General features: G+C 45.0%; 1 protein-coding gene across 3 annotated transcripts in view; it reads left to right on the plus strand.

Annotated features, from left to right (window-relative positions):
- AKAP12 (A-kinase anchoring protein 12) overlaps window positions 1-10,341 on the plus strand; it is a 93,205-nt gene extending 82,864 nt beyond the window's left edge. For all 3 annotated transcript variants that reach the window (XM_045865746.3, XM_045865747.3, XM_045865748.3), the window contains 2 exons: window positions 1,884-6,873; window positions 7,550-10,341. In XM_045865746.3, coding sequence (XP_045721702.1) covers window positions 1,884-6,865 — 4,982 coding nt within the window. In that variant the 3' untranslated portion in view covers window positions 6,866-6,873; window positions 7,550-10,341. The remainder of the gene's footprint in view (window positions 1-1,883; window positions 6,874-7,549) is intronic.
- The last annotated feature ends 6,504 nt before the right edge of the window (window positions 10,342-16,845 follow it).

Raw genomic sequence — 16,845 nt, forward strand, 5'->3', positions numbered from 1 at the left:
ATTGACATATCCAGCCAAGCTAGTTGTTGTACTGAATATCCTTCATTGATTTACCTGATTGTTTCCTCACAGTTAGTTAAGCATTTTTGGCAGGGGTGCTATAAGTGATTTATTGGCCTTCTCAGTGCCTCACATCAAAAAGCACAATGATAGTTTTATTCCATTATTGGGGATGTTTAAGGCAGTACGTGCCAGATTTCTCCACTGTAAAGGAAGGTTTTCCTTTTGATCTGTGTGTCCATACTCTAAAACTGTAGGTTTCCTGAGAACTTTTCACCCAATGGTTTTAGCATTTCTGCATTTTTGACTGAATGAGTTACTACAAAGATACTGGTAAAGAGCAGTTTTCTTAATCTGATGACAAACAGACAACTGAGTTTTTTCAAATAAGATGACCATTTAAGTTATCGCAAATCAGACAACTTCCTTGCTCTGCGTTCCAGTCCTTTCTATATAAAAACTTCTCCCCTAACTCCTGTCTTTTTTTGTTTGGTTTGGTTCTGAATGGCTGGTTTTTAATGGTGGTATGACTAGTTCCACATTTATTCAGTCACAGCCACATTCAAAACAGTAAAACTTCTCGTAACCACACTTGCCATGAAACAGTGTTGCATATTATTTTATGTTGAACATAATGAGAAATGATTTTTTACTTTTCTAAGCAATTGAAAAAGTCCAGTTCAATTGATCCTACTGACGAACTGAATTAAAACATGGCTTTCTCTTCCCCAAATAACTATAAAAGAAAATCCACTTAAGTTATTTCATGTAAGTGGATCGTACTTGATGAATGACAAAAATACATCTTCAAAGACCATAATGCTCCACATTTTCACAGCTGAACAGCTGGGTCTGGGAGGAGCCTATATGTAAGTGGCTATAAAAGAAACATTTTTGTTAACTCTTGTCCTGAATAATGTGAATCTTGATGCAGTAAAATTTTGAAATTCTAATGAGTGACTATAGATCAAAGTGGAAATTATATATAAATTTATTGATCGGCACTTTTTATTAAGAAGTATTCCCTGTTCCCTGTTTACTTTCTTAGTATCACTCTTGATCCATGGATTTTTTTTGTTCAGTGTTTTGTAACCCCATCCTTGTCATTATTCTTCTTATGCTTCAGTGTTTGTCCAGCAGGAGGCCCCTTCAAGCTGACTTCCTGTCCCTCTGATATTCCTCTCTCAGCTTTTGAGCACCACCTTTTTTTTTATTTTGTATTTTTTATTTGAGTATAGTTCACCTCCAACATTACATTAGTTTCAGTTGTACAACATAACAGTTCTTCAAGTTTCTGTGTTACACTTCTGAGCACCTCCTATCTGTCAGGATGAATTGTTCCTTGTACTTTCCCTACCCCAGTCCGGAATTTCCCCATGCAGCTCCGGTCCGTTTTTTGGGACTTGTTAAAGAGACTACCAGCTAGTTGTCACGTAGAATGCCCCTCCTTTAGATTCGTCTAGATTCTTTTGTTGTTAGTTAGCTTATTTCTCTAAAACGGGTTGGATTCTGGATCACAGGTGTGATGATTGATTCCATTTTCCGTTGCAGCAGAACCTACACCATCTGCTTGCCCTAGTTTAATGATGTTGCAGCTACTTACATGTAACTAGTATTCTGGTACTTGAGCGTATTGACTTTTCCTTCACAGGGAACTGAAGGAGCAGAGTAGTATCTTTAAACCTGAATTTTTAAAGGTCATTTGAAAGAAGTAGACACTGCCTCATGGACTGAGATTTACAAATCCTGAGAAGACTGTTACCCTATCATGAAATTGCCTGACATTAAAGAAAGTATTACTTGGTTATGGTTTTTACATATGTAATTTTTCTGAACTGTAATAATTTTATTCTTCTCCACCGCTCTCCTTTTTCTGTTAATAGTTGGACAGAGAGAGTCTGAAGATGTGAGTGAAAGAGCCTCAGATAAAGCGACGGCTGCTGGCTCCGTGGTTGTTCAAGACATGGCAAAGGATGGGCAGGAGGAAATGCCTGAAATCATCGACCAGATTCCATCTTCAGAAAGCAATTTAGAAGAGCTGATACAACCTACTGAGTCCCAGGCTAATGATGTTGGATTTAAGAAGGTGTTTAAGTTTGTTGGCTTTAAATTCACTGTAAAAAAGGATAAGACCGAGAAGTCTGACACTGTGCAGCTACTCACTGTCAAAAAAGATGAAGGTGAAGGAGCGGGAGCAGCAGACGGGGCTGGTGACCACCAGGAGCCCAGCCAGGAGACCGGAGAAGCAACAGCCAAAGAAAGTGAACTAAAACAATCCACAGAGAAACCCCAAGAAACCCTTACGCGTGAGCAAAGCAACACGGAGATTTCTCTTCAGGCTGAGTCTGGTCAAGCAGCAGAGGAACACCAAGAGGAAGGGGAGGAAAAACAGAAAGAACCTACCAAATCTCCAGACTCTCCAACTAGTCCGGTGGCCAGTGAAACAGCGTCACCCTTCAAAAAATTCTTCACTCAAGGGTGGGCTGGCTGGAGAAAAAAGACCAGTTTCAGGAAGCCTAAGGAGGAGAAGCTGGAGGCTTCAGAGAAGAAAAAGGACCCAGAGCCAGAAAAAGTAGACACGCAAGAACAGGAAAAGACAGACGCCGCCTCTGAGAAAGTGGATGCTCCTGAGCAAGCGCACCCACAGGAGATCACCGAGAGTGTTAACGCTGCCAGACTGTCAGTGGAATATGAAAAAGTCGAGCTGCCCTCTGAAGATCAAGCGCTGGGACCCCCCAAAGAGAAACCCGCCCCCTTAGCAACAGAAGTGTTTGATGATAAAGTAGAGATTGTTGCCGACGTCCACGTTAGCATGCCAGAGACCAAGACAGAAGAGGAGAAGGCGGAGGGAGAAGAAACAGTAGAGCCCTTGCCAGCTGAAAAGGGGGTGGAGACACAGGCCGAGCTCGAGAAAGCCGAACCTGCTGAGGAGCTGGGGAAGATGAAAGAAGTGTGCGCCCCTGGAGGGGACCACGCCCAGCCAACCGACCTGAGCCCCGAGGAGAAAGCGCCCTCTGCACACCCCGAGGGCGTCGTGAGTGAGGTGGACATGCTGCCCTCACAAGAGAGAATGAAAGTGCAAGGAAGCCCTTTAAAGAAACTTTTTACTAGCACTGGCTTAAAAAAGCTTTCTGGAAAGAAACAGAAAGGGAAAAGGGAAGGAGGGGATGAAGAGTCGGGGGAGCACCATCAAGCTGCAGCAGAGTCTCCAGATAGTACAGATGAACAGAAGGGCGAGAGCTCTGCTTCGTCCCCTGAGGAACCAGAGGAGATTACGTGTCTAGAGAAAGGCATCGCGGACGCACACCAGGAGGGGGAAGCCGAGGAAGGGACTATTTCTGATGGGGAGAAGAAGAGAGAAGGTGTTACTCCCTGGGCATCTTTCAAAAAGATGGTAACGCCCAAGAAACGGGTCAGAAGGCTTTCTGAAAGTGATAAAGAAGATGAATTGGATAAAGTCAAGAGTGCCACCTTGTCTTCCACGGAGAGTGCGGCCTCTGAGATGCAGGAGGAAGCCAAAGGAAATGGAGAAGAGCAGAAGCCAGAAGAACCCAAGCGCAAAGTTGATACTTCAGTATCTTGGGAAGCTTTAATTTGTGTGGGGTCATCCAAGAAAAGAGCAAGAAAAGCATCATCATCTGATGATGAAGGGGAACTGAAAACAATGGGAGGAGACAGCCAGAAACCAGATGATGCAGGAAGAGACAAAGACACAGGACCAGACACTGCCCTTGCCAGTTCCCAGGAACATGATCAAGGGCCAGGAAGCTCCTCACCTGAGCAAGCTGGAAGCCCCACCGAAGGGGAGGGAGTTTCCACCTGGGAGTCCTTTAAAAGATTAGTCACTCCAAGAAAAAAATCCAAGTCCAAACTGGAAGAGAAAAGTGAAGACTCTGTACCTGGGTCTGGTATAGAACATTCAGCGTCAGATGTTGAGCCTGGAAAAGAGGAGTCTTGGGTCTCCATTAAGAAATTTATTCCCGGACGAAGGAAGAAAAGGTCAGATGGGAAAGCAGAACAAGCCACTGTTGAAGATGCAGGGCCAGCAGAAGCAGAGGTCAATGAAGATGATTCTGATGTCCCGGCCGTGGTACCTCTGTCCGAGTATGATGCAGTGGAACGGGAGAAAACCGAAGCACAGCAAGCCCCAAAAAGTGAGGAGAAGCCTGAGCAGAAGGTAGCTGTTTCTGTGTCAGAGGAGCTCAGTACGAATCTTGCTCATGGGGTGACGGTGACTGTCCTTGACGGGGCAAGGGCTGTTTCCAGTGTTGAAGAGAGGTCGCCATCTTGGATATCTGCTTCGGTGACAGAACCTCTTGAAGAAACAGAAGATGAAGCCAAACCCCTAACTGGGGAGGTATTTGAAGAAGTCCTTGCAGAGGAAACCTCCATTGTTACCAAAACTCTGCCAGAGGGTCAAGAGGCCATTGATGACACAGTCGTGAGTGAGGCGGAATTAACTTGGGAAGCCACGACAGCTGCAGAAGGTGCAGAGGCATTTTGTGCTGAAGAAGCAGCAGAAGCATCTGGTGCTGAAGAGACCGCTGACATGGTTTCAGCTGTTTCTCAGCTCACTGACTCTCCAGCAGACACCACAGAGGAAGCAACACCCGTTCAGGAGGTGGAAGGCGGTGTACCAGACCTGGAAGACCAAGAGAGGCGGACTCAAGAGGTCCTGCAGGCAGTTGCAGAAAAAGTTCGAGAAGAATCACTGCTGCCAGAAGACACGATTCAGACAGTGCGGGAAGTAGAAGCCAAAATACCAGAGAAGGTGGAAGAAGCGGAAGAGGATTCTCAAGGGCTAGACCTGAAGAAGGAGACAGATGGAGTGTTGGAAGTACGTGCACAAGAAGCTAAAGCTGAGACTTTGACACAAGGGGAAGTAGTCCTACAGGCCACCCCAGAAAGCTTTGAGAAAGTTCCTCCAGTCACAGACAGTGTAGAGTCCAGTGAGCTTAGAACCACTTGTCAAGCTGAAACCTTGGTTGGGGTAGAATCAGAATTGATCCTGGAACAGGCTATTGCTCCTGACTCAGCTGAAACCCTTACAGACAATGAGACCAGCGGAAGCACCCCAGTAGCAGATCTTGAAGCTCTCCATGTAACACAGCAAGAGCAGATCCCGGAGAGGCATGAAGATACGGAGGTTGCTTCAGGTACACCGTCCCAGGTCCCAGAAGCAGAGGCAGTTCCTGCCCCTGAACAGGTGTCTCCAGCACCTGCTAGTTTTCCATCCCAAGAAGAAAATAAAGGACATTCAGAAATGGAAGAGGTTCTAGAACATCCGGGCAAAGAGATACCAGTGGAAACTGTACCCATTCTTTCAAAGACGGACACGATTCAAGAGGAAGGCCAATTCACCGACAGGGAGAGCCAAGAGAAACCGCTTCTCGAAGGCCCCGATGTGTCTGCAGACCCCGAAACAACCAGCAGTCGGGAAGCGACAAGTGAAGTTGCCCTGAAAGAGGAAGCTACTAGAGAACCTGAATTTCAAAAGGATGACGGTATTGAAGTCCGGAGCCCTACGCCATCTCCCGAGCCAGTGGAGAGAGAGATGGAAGCTCAAGGAGAGAGGGAGGAAATGGAAGCAAAGCCAACTCAAGCCACCGAAGAGGAACTTGAGCAAAAACCAGCTGTGACCACATCTGATGAGCTTAGTAAGCAGCTGGTGCAGACAGAGAGTTTGGCCGTCATCGGCGGGGAAAAGGAGGTCACCGCTTGGGAAGAAAGTTCTCCCCAGCTAGTGCAGGAGGAAGCAGCGTGCACGGAAGTTCAAGTCCAGAGCTCGGAGGCGCCCTTTACTCCAACGGCTGCAGCAGTGGAGGAGAAGGTCTTAGGACAAACTGTCGAGATTTTAGAAACCGCTGAAACTCTGGAATCTGCAGATGCACAGTCCGTTCCAGAAGAAGAATCCTCTGAAAAAGATGAAGAAGCCTTGACTGCCCGGCCAGGGGACGTCGAGGTGCCCACGGGGACTGAGGCTCAGCCAGAGTCCATCCCAGTGACTGTAGCGGCTGCTCCTGATGGAGGCGTCAGTGCTGATCTGGAAGGAGATGAAACCACCCCCCAGAGCCCGTCCTCACATGAAGAGGACGGGCCGGCTGCGTGTCAGGAAGTCCAGGGGAGCGAACCAAGAAAGGAAGATTTAGAGCCTGAAAACGAGATTTCGAAACTTGAGACTGAGGGCAGTAAACTTGTACAGAATGTGATCCAGACAGTTGTTGGCCAGTTACTAAGCACAGAAGAAGCAGCCGCTGATTTCCAGACACAGGCTCAGCCGATGATCTCGGACACCCAGGAGGTGAGAGCGCACACCGAGACTGAAGAAGAGCTTCAGGCTCAAGATGGAACACGAGCCAAAGAAGAATCCACACTAACCACCGTGGAACAGACCCATTCTGACATTTCCGAAGCTGTGAGTGAAGCTTCAGCAAAGGTCACAAGTGTTGAGGTAGAACGTTCCAGCCTAAATGACCAGCAGCTTGAAGAGGCAGTTCTCCCATCTGAGGAAAAGGAACAAACAACCGGGACCGAGTCTGTTTTAGAAGATGGTGATCGTGCCGGGTTAGAAGAAAGGATAGAGGAGTCCCCCTCTGCATCCCAAGAAGATGAAAAAGGTGATGCTGTTGATGAGCCTGAGAACCAGCACTCAGCCCTGGAAGATGCTGGGGCCCCAGGAGGCTTAAGCAAAGAGTCCCCGGACACAGATGGACCAACACCAAAAGAGAAGGAAGGTGACCAGGAAGTAGAATTTCAGGAAGGAAAAGTCCACAGCGAGTCAGAAGAAGAGATCAAAACCCAAACACAGGACGACGCTCAGAAACAGGAGGGAGAACCGGCAAAATCAGAACCCACAGGATCCTAAAACATCACGTAAGCAAGCTTCCTTTTCTCCTAAAACAATCTTTTCCTCTTTCTTGCCATGTGATGGCAAATTTGTCATTAGGGAAGCAGGAATTTGAATCATTATGACTTTATGCAGAACGTTTAGTTGGGGAAAGAATAATCAAGATCTAGCTTCCTTTTTTTTCCTCGCTGACCTGTCATTCAGTCTTAACCGGTGTCATGAAAACAATGAGCTCCTTTTACCCCTATGTGCCCGCTTTCAGAGAGAATGAAGAGGCATGTGCATGGGCACAAGGGTGCATGTGTGTGTTTGGCTTGAAGGCATAAGAAACATGTTGTACTCCCAGCCCCATACTAGCCAGTTTATTGAATTTTTCTTAATAACCAGAAGTCCATAGTAAGTTGATATCCTCCTACAGCTTGAAATTTTAGTTGATAACTTTCTAGGAAAAAAAAATCCCCGCCCCCATCAGTAGTAATAGGCATTTAAAAATCTCCCAGGGCGTGTGATGGGCCCAAATGTTGGTGCTGTGGGGAGCCACAGGCCCCAAGTTGTGGGGTGGCCCAGCCTCAACTGCCGTGGGTCCCGACCCCCTCGCCCTCTCAGGGGCGGCATTCTGCTCTGAGGGCTTCCACTGCTCCTGGACTGAACGAGGGAGGAGGAGACACTTGATTGACTTTCGGTTCTTCCTTCCTCCTACAGGTCCAGCGCACGGGTTTGCAAGACCAGAGTGTGAAGACGAGCAGTGGTAGGAGGAGATGGACGGACGCTGCTGACGAGACTCGAGACCAGTGTTTTTCAGACTCACAGCCGAAGAACAGGCCCCTTGACTGACCTCCTTTCTGGAGCACCCTGACAATCCTGAGGCTGCATCGGGAACTAGAGCCATTTAACACTTCCTCTTCGCAGGGCCACCCCCTTACTGTCCCTTGATACCATATTACAATGTTTCTGACTTAAGGTCCTAAATTCTTAACCCGGAACTGGAGTTGGCCAAACCTAGTTCTGCTTCTCAAACTGGAGTATCCTCCTTTATGTATTTATATGTATGTTTTAAGTAACCCTCCTTCTGTATCTATTGTATATTTTTTTTTCTTAACGATTAAGGAAATGTGCAGTATGGTACATTCCTTTTGTATTGCACAGGACGTGGTGGGGCGTGCAGCCGTGGTCAAGCCTTGGGAAGCTCGAAGCCTCAGCTGTAACCTGTGAAAACAGCCTCCTAGAGACAACATTCCTGATCAGAAGCTATAGTTTGTACTTCAGAATCAACTAAGGAGTAGGGTCCGTGTTTCCTACCACTCTAAAATTGGTCACTTTCCCATTATGCACAGTGTGCTAAAAATAAAAAGCTTTTTTTTTGGGTGGGGGGTGGGGACATACAGAATGTTCCATTGTTACTGTGAAATTTTTCTTTCTAGCCCAGTGGGGGTTGGAAGGGAGTTTTTTTTCAGTAGCAGATTAACTTTAAGCCTTTTCTTTGAATTGTTGAGGCTGTTTGGAGAGATGAATGTGCTTAAAGCCTGAGGCAAAGTAGTGAGAAATGTTTTTCGTCTTACCAAGAAAACAATTGGCTGTTTGAAGGTTTTGATTCTACTCTTCTGTGCTGGACGACATTCACACGCAGCATGAAGTAAAGTCAGGTTCTTGACGAATGGTATTTGGCTAGGTCCTGGATTGGGTCTGTGCCTCATTTATGCCCACTCTTTGAAGGACAGTGTTGCATTATGTTCATTTGGATAAACTGTGATTTGACAACTGATTTAAATAAAATATTTGCTTCACTTAGATTTGCTGGTTTTATTAGATAACTAGGAAGCCTGGGGCATGTTTCCTGAGTCCTAAAAGCAGATAAGGTAGAAGTTTCCAGCGTGGTCACTACATGGTGTCACCTGTGGATATCGGCTTGAGGTAATGTTCAGAGGAACTCCCAGCAGAGTGGCATCAGCCAAGATGACCCAGGAGCTTTTCAGACTGACAGGACTGATACAGTGCCACCATCTGGTGGTGTCTTCTTGAAAAGGTCAATTTTCTTTTCTTTTGTGGTTTTTGGTTTTTAAACAACGAGAAATATCTAGAAAGAAATTTTTAAGAAGGCTTAATAGTAAAGATGCCTTGTCCATCAGGTGATTTTGGAATTTTTTTTAAATGTCAAAATGATTTCTGATTTATGCCAGTATGTAAAAGACTTTGTCAGACTTTGGCCACGATTACCTATGTAATGTCCCACTTTTTCGCACGTAGAAATAGCTTGGCCACAGAGGCATCTTAAATTGCACTCAAACTCTGAACTTCAGTTTGCAAACTGAAATTACGACTGCTAGTTAATGATTTTAAAGCATTCTAGATGTTCTAGAAAGACTAGTTTAGCAGACGGAAAACAGGCTGTTAGAATCAGAAAGTACTTGATCCTAGATCAACAAACCTGATGACCAAAAAAAGGGCCATATTAGAGAGACAGCTCAGATAACAGCGTATGGCCTCATAGCTGGTAAATGTTTAACATCCTTCTAGGAGTTAGTCTCCTATATAACAGTCATCTGAGCTTCATGATCATTAAACTTCAAAGTCCCCAAATTTAAAAAAAAAAAGCCCTCTGATCTAAATATCTTTTGCCAACTTGAGACTCAAAAAAAAAAAAAAAAAAAAAAAATCCAAGTGCTGGTGTGAATTTTTAAAGATCGGCCAAGAGGCCCTGTAAATGAGGGCAACTTGTAAGGGGCTCCTGATAGGTCCAAACACTAACTTCATCTCTGTGGCAAGAGGAAGCTTCGCTTTGAACCGATTAAAGATTCATGTAGTCTAGTGGTAAACGATTTTTTTTTTTTTTTTTTTAAATCCCGTCCCCCCACTCCGTTCTGTTTGTGTTTGCTGTTCTCGGACCACCTGTGGCCAAGCCGTTCTGGCCCTGGCACGTGGTTTTCCAGCAATGACTGTGCTTTCCATACTCCTCTCCGGATGTGCCCCCGGTTATACCTCTGTACGAGCTCTGTACCTGTCTGTTAAGCAACACTTTCATTAACCGGAGGAAATACTATTAACAGTAGCGTGAGATGGAATTCTGTATTATAATTCTAAAGCTGCTGTTAATTTATGAAGTACATAATAACCAAATGTAAACTGCAGAATTTGGAGCAAGTGCCTATATTTTGCTATTTTTGGCATTACTGTGGATCCATGTACAATAGAACGCAATAGAACGCAAGACTTGTAAACTCTCACCACTTCTTGTAATGGAGGAATATAAAATGTTCCCCCTCAGGTTATTTTGCTAATGGTACACATGAGTTGCCTCTCTCTGTCACGAATCCTATGTTCCAGTATTTTCCTTTGGTGTTTGGATCTACAAATAGTCAAGGGCTGGAAATGTTAGCTTTCAGTGTAAGCTTCAAACATAGCAGTTTCCTTTTACCCTGAGACAATATTTGATTACTAGTTCTGTTTGGGGGCAAATTTTCATTTATCTAAATAAAATGCAACCTAATTAAATGCCATGGATTTTCTTTCTGTAATTTCACCTTAATTCGGTTTTGATTGCTTTTCTCTACTGGTGTGATAGTCATCACACATTTAACTTCTTCTTTTAATTACTTACCCATCCTTTGCAACATTTTCCACAGAGCATCATGGGAATTTGGAATGTCCCTGGGACAGTGAACAATGCACAAAAAACTATCAGTGATTCTTAACCTTTTGGAGGCCAAGAGCCCTTTAATTAGAATCTCATTAAGCCTCTGGCTGACCTCAAACTCCCCAAAATGCAGTTTTTGGATAGTCACACAGACCTCCTCTGAAATCCCAACCAGTAACTAGAACCAGAGTTAGAAACCCTTCACCCAGCTCTACAAGGAAGGAAATGGACCCAGCCCCAGGAGTCCCAGATGGTGATAGGATGGAAGCTGAACACACAACCAGAGTCCTGTAACTTCAAGTCTAAGTGACTGTTCATTTCTAATGTGATTCTGGAGATGGATCTGCTGCTGGACATCCTGGCATGATTCTTGTGTAAATGCAGATTTCTCCCCCCCACCAAATTCCTTACCATCTCCACTTGTGTCACTGGAAATGCTCTGGGAATCTGGGTCCTAGTTTTATGTATGAGAAAACTGAGATTTAAACCACCAGCTTTTAATGGGGCGCCTGGGTGGCTCGGTTGGGTGTCTGCCTTGGGCTCGGGTCATGGTCCCAGGGTCCTGGGATCAAGCCCCATTTCAGGCTCTCTGCTCAACAGGGAGCCTGCTTCTCCCTCTCCCTGCCGCATCCCCTGCTTGTGCTCTTTCTCCCCCTCTGTCAAATAAATAAAATCTTTTAAAAAGAAAAAAAAAAAAAACCCACCAGCTTTTAAGTCACTTGAGGGTTTTTGTTTTGTTTTTAACTTTGAAGGTTTTGGTTAAGGTGACCAGGACTTGGGGATGGCATGGTGGTGAAGATAGTCATGACTTTTTTTTTAACGCTGTCACAGCTTAGAAATCATCCCTACTTTTTAGATCTCTGTAAGTAAGGCAGTGTTCCAGTGCCCTACCTCTAGTTACGAGTGAGGTGATCTCAAAACTTTGCATGTTCTTCCATTGCTTGTTGACACTGAAAATTTTAACACAAGTTTTACATTAACTTCTTCAGAGCAGCTTCAGCGGCTCCTAGGTGGCTTACTCCATTAAGCATCTCTCTTCGACTCAGGTCATGATCCCAGGGTCCTGAGATCGAGCCCGCGTTGGGCTGGCTCCCTGCTCAGTGGGGAGTCTGCTTTTCCCTCTCCTTTTATCCCTCCCCACGCCGTTGCTCTTGCTCACTCTCTCTCACTCTCAAATGAATAAATCTTAAAAAAGAGCAGCTTCACCATAACACTCATATTTGGAGACCAGAGAGAGAGTAGCATTTCCTAAACAAAGGAAATAGGACTGAACATGCTGTTTTCCCACGACAGGATATTGAGTACTAAAGCCTACCTCTAACTCAACCTTTTATTCTAATTCCAAATAACTTGGTATAATTAACTAGCACAGAGGCAATACTATAAATTAGGTTAATTTAAAAAACCACATTGTGCTTGATTCTACTCATCCCTGTTAGCTTCAGGAGCTCACCTGATACCTGGAAAAGCAGGTGGGGTTTCCTCTAGAACTTGAAACCTGAACATAACTTGTGTTCTTTTGGAAGACTTTATAGAAATAATATTGCAGAGTCGGCCAGTGGGCCATTTTAGGGAGTGAGATTTGCTATAAATCATTAAAATAACTTAGCAGGGAAGTGAAGCGATATCCTTGTGTGTTAGTGATTCCCAAGGAAGTGTTTAGGGGGTTGTGGTGCTGTTGTACTCTATTCCCTCGTAGTGGTTTTGGTTTCAGTGGTAAGGAAGGGCGTTCCTGGAATTTAAATGTGTTGAGGCCCTGGGGCCTTGTCATCCTGCAAGGCCCAGGACAGCCCTTCATAAGAAAGGAGTTTCTACCTAAAATGTCATGCATCTCAGGGGTGCCTGGGTGGCTCAGTTGGTTAAGCTTCTGCCTTTGACTCAGGCCATGATCTGGAGGTCCTGGGATGGATCCTCACCCCATGTCAGGCTCCCTGCTTGGGGAATCTGCTTCTCCACCTACCCCTCCCACCACTTGCACGCTCTCTCAAATAAATCTTCAAAAAAAAAAAAAAAAAAAAAAAGGAATGCATCTGGAGAATTCCTTCCAGCTTCTAGAGATTTGAAGACTAGAGGTTGGGAGGAGGACCAGCAAACGTGAGTATAATAATCCAGGCAGGAGTTGATCATGGCCGACCTTAAAGTAGTGGCCGTTTGGCTGGCGAGCTGTGCATGAGATCTAGAGATTTGGGAGGGTAGAATCAACAGGGCATGGCACCTTATTATCTGCCATGGGAACTATGTGGGGTGAAGAAGGAAGTTTCTGGGTTACCAGCCTGCATATGGAGCCGAGCCCTGTCATGGTTGGGGCCAGGGGATAATCATCAGTTTGGGAAATGTTCAATTAGAGAGGCCCATGAGCTCTCCAAGGGCAAATGCAGGATCAGCAGCTGGATATGTGGGTCTCAAAAGAGTTGAGACCAACGGAACAGCAATGGCTCTTCTGTTCTATGTCCTGGGAGACCCAGAGAGGGGAAATAACCTACAGGGATCCTGGCAATATGTCTTAAAATCTCACACACAAGCTTCGGTCGGGTGACAGAGAGAGGAGGCTTTAGCTCCTTACACTTTAGCAGTGTCATTTCAGAACTTAAAACTACGTGCTTCACAAGATTTTCCTGTTGGGAACGTGCTTTAGGAACTAAAAAGCAAAATGCACCACGATGCATTCACATTAGTAATTAGAAGAGAAAGAGAAATTTAAATAAAACTGTCACCGGAGCCAACGTCATGACTGCTGGTGACCACCTCTCCTTGAAGGTTTTGGTAGATTCAGAATAGTGACACTGATATTCCTAAAACGTTATGAAGATACACCTTATTCAGACGCGCTCTTTTTTAGACATGAAACATCCACTCTGTGTCATCTGCATTTCTTTTCTTTCCTCCCTGTTGCCTGTTCAGCTTCTGTGGCCTGCTGCACCTCTCCCCGGGGAGATGTGACAGGAGAGACACGCTACCTGGGGTGGTGGGCCTGTGGGAGGGACCAAGCCTGCAGTGTCCTGGGTCAGTCCCAGGTTCCTCTGGACGCTGTATCATGCAGCCGCCCGGTTCTCTCCCACATTTGTCTACTTACGGGCATCACTACCTAACTGCAAAGATGAGATTCTTGAGTTCCTTTTCTTTGGCTGACAAAAAAAATTATAGAAATACATTGAAACGCCTCACAGCTAGGAAGGGTTTCCCAGGTAGTGTGATGGTAGCAGAAGGGCCCTGGCGTAGGAAATGGGGGCTGTGTACTTACCTCTGAGGGGTTGTGTGGCCTTAGTCAACCACCTAATGCCATTTTGTGTCCTCAGATGGATCCCTGCTACTTTCACCGAGGAGGAAACTAGGTGGCTTCCCTGAAAACTACTTAGGGTATTTGATTACTTCAGCTTCATTCTTTTCTGTGCTCACAGGTTACAGGGGCATTTAGAATGAGAAGAGGGAGGTTTAGAATAAAGCCCGTTTCTTCTAAGGGCTCCTGTACCAATGTGTACAGAGCATATATCTCATTAAGGAGCACTTTGCTTCGAAGAAAGCAGAATGCTAGAAATGTCACAGGTCCCTGTCTGGCCCCTTATTAGCTCCCCTGGTTATTGCAATTCTGAGAAGCAAGTAGAACCAGGAAAGGACAGTAATATAGCAGAAATGACAAAGTAATGCTGTGGTTCTCAAAATGTGGCTCCTGGGGGCATCTGGGTGGCTCAGTTGGTTAAGCATCTGCCTTTGGCTCAGGTCACGATGCCGGGGTTGTGGGATAGAGCCCAGCGTCGGACTCCCTGCTCAGTGGGGAGTCTACTTCTTTCTCTCCCCCTGCTCGTGCTCTCTCTCAAATAAAAATCTTTTTTAAAAAAATGTGGCTCGGGGCGCCTGGGTGGCTCAGATGGTTAAGCATCTGCCTTCGGCTCAGGTCATGATCCCAGGGTCCTGGGATGGAATCCCGCATCGGGCTCCCTGCTCAGCGGGAAGCCTGCTTCTCCCTCTGCCTCCCTCTCTCTCTCTCTCTGTCTGTCATGAATAAATAAATAAAATCTTTAAAAAAAAATGTGGCTCCCCGTATCATCATCATCATCGTCATCTCATCTGGGAACCTATTAGACATGCAAATTCTTGGGCCTGACCCTAGACGGACTGAATCACATACTCTGCCGGGCTGACAGTCTGGGTTTTTTTTGTTTTTTATTATTTTTTTATTTGAGAGAGAGAGAATGAGAGACAGAGAGCATGAGAGGGAGGAGGGTCAGAGGGAGAAGCAGACTCCCTGCCGAGCAGGGAGCCCGATGCGGGACTCGATCCCGGGACTCCAGGATCATGACCTGAGCCGAAGGCAGTCGCTTAACCGACTGAGCCACCCAGGCGCCCCCCTGACAGTCTGTTTTATCAAGCCCTCCAGGAGATTCTGATGTGCTTGTTGTAGGACCACTGCTGTAATATAAGGTTTTAGAACGGATTTAAGTTAATTGCCTCAATAGCAGAACAAATAGGTTAACAGGTAAAAAAACTCTCCCTTCCCTGTGCCTGGCACCTCTCCCCAGCAATTGCTTCTAACCCTATGTTTGCACATTTGGGAAAATATCTTTTTTTCCCCCCTTCTTAATATAATTTGGACAAACCTAACCAAATACAAAAAAGTAGGTCAGATGTGCAAGGAAAGCCATCCATGCCTTGTACTTCTTGCTTTTGCTGAATCAAAGGCTTGTCAATTACAACAATACAGGACTTGTCGATTGCCAAGGGCTGGTCAAAGGTGCCTGTGGGGTGTAGAACATCCCTGGGGGAGTAGAAAGAGCATTGCTTTTTGAGGGAGCCACATGGGGTTTTAAATCCTGGCTGTCTCTATTTGGCTGGATAACCTCAGAGAGGTTATTTAATTTCTTTGGGCCTCAATTTCCTCATTTATAAAAACGGACACATGCCTGCCAGGATGATTGGGAGTAAATGAAAGCACCTAGCACACAGACACCCAGTTGAGGATCTCACGTTCCCCCACTCAGCCCTTCCGTTGACAATGGCTTCCTCACAAGGAGCGATGTTCATAAGGGCCAGGAAATTAGGCAGGGCAGGTGATTATGTATTTCCCAGAGAATAGCACAAACTTGGGTCAAGAATAACCATGTTTTATGTTCAGAATTATTTTGGTTTAAGGAGAATTAAACCACAGAATATCATTTCATCCTGGTCCATTTTTTTTTCACATTAAAGATTCTGAGTCTACTTTTTTATTTAGAGAGCTGTTAACGGTTTAGTTGATGTTCTTCCAGTTGTGTTTAAGGAGCTAGCTCTAGAAGAGGCAGATTAGTTGACCTATATCTTAAGATAATTAGTTTTTTATTTACCCAAAGATTTCTAAGCCTAAATCTTGCTTACTTGCCAATGATGGATAGCAATAATTTGTTCCAGACTAAAATGGAGAACTAAAGCAAAGCAAAATGCAATTTAAGTATTCTGAGGACTTTGAAAATGGTCCTAAAAAATGCAGTCAACCTCAAGAACAAGTTCCATTCCATTCCAATAAACTACTCTCCATACAAGTAAGTTTGTCTCAACATTCCTTACTAGTGAATGAGTGAAGAGGGCTCCCCGTCCCCCACTATAATTCCCAGTCAAGTCATAGAAAGTGCTCCTCCCACACTGCCCCCCCCACACCATCCTCCCCGACCATCCTCCTAAGTGCCTCGATCTTTTTAAACATAGCAATTCAGTGTTTTACCTATTTGAAATGCGTGACCAAGGCCTGACATTTTGAACTGAAGGGCTCATTCTGCATGCCTCAGCTCTTTCCCTTTCTTGGGAGGGAAATTACAAATAACAATAGTGGCTGGTTTCTGTGACTTTTTTTTTTTTAAGATTTTATTTTTAAGTAATCTCTACAACCAACATGGGGCTCGAACTTACCACCCCGAGATCAGCAGTCACATGCTCCACTGACTGAGCCGGCCAGGTGCCCCCCTGTGACTTTAAAAAGGAGGATGTTTGGGGTCCACTCCACTCTCCATTCTTATATCACTATCCAAAGCAACTTTATATATACATGTATATATTTTCCAGTTTTATTGGAGAATAATTAACAAATACCTTTTGATGGCAAGGCTTTCTTCCCATTACAGCTGTATTTCCCATGGTAAAGTAAAATCCTACAGTATTTTACAAACTTTTTTAGCTGTATCTGTTGAACGAATGAGTCACTTTTCATTGTTTTCCCTATGAATGGAAAAGTGGTAGGAGCAGTGGTGTTAATAAGGGCTAAAACATGGAGAGTGACAACGCCAATTAATGCTGAAGCTTAGGTGTTCAGACTGATCCCACCATCAACTGAAATTTCCAAAGCTTGTTTAAATTGGGACCATCAAAAATTAAGAAGGAATGGTTAAATTTATAGCCTCTT

This window comes from Mirounga angustirostris, unplaced genomic scaffold, assembly GCF_029215605.1.
Source record: "Mirounga angustirostris isolate CCGP_5_RB_7025 unplaced genomic scaffold, mMirAng1.0.hap1 SCAF_8, whole genome shotgun sequence".
In the NCBI taxonomy this organism is placed as follows: Eukaryota; Metazoa; Chordata; class Mammalia; order Carnivora; family Phocidae; genus Mirounga; species Mirounga angustirostris.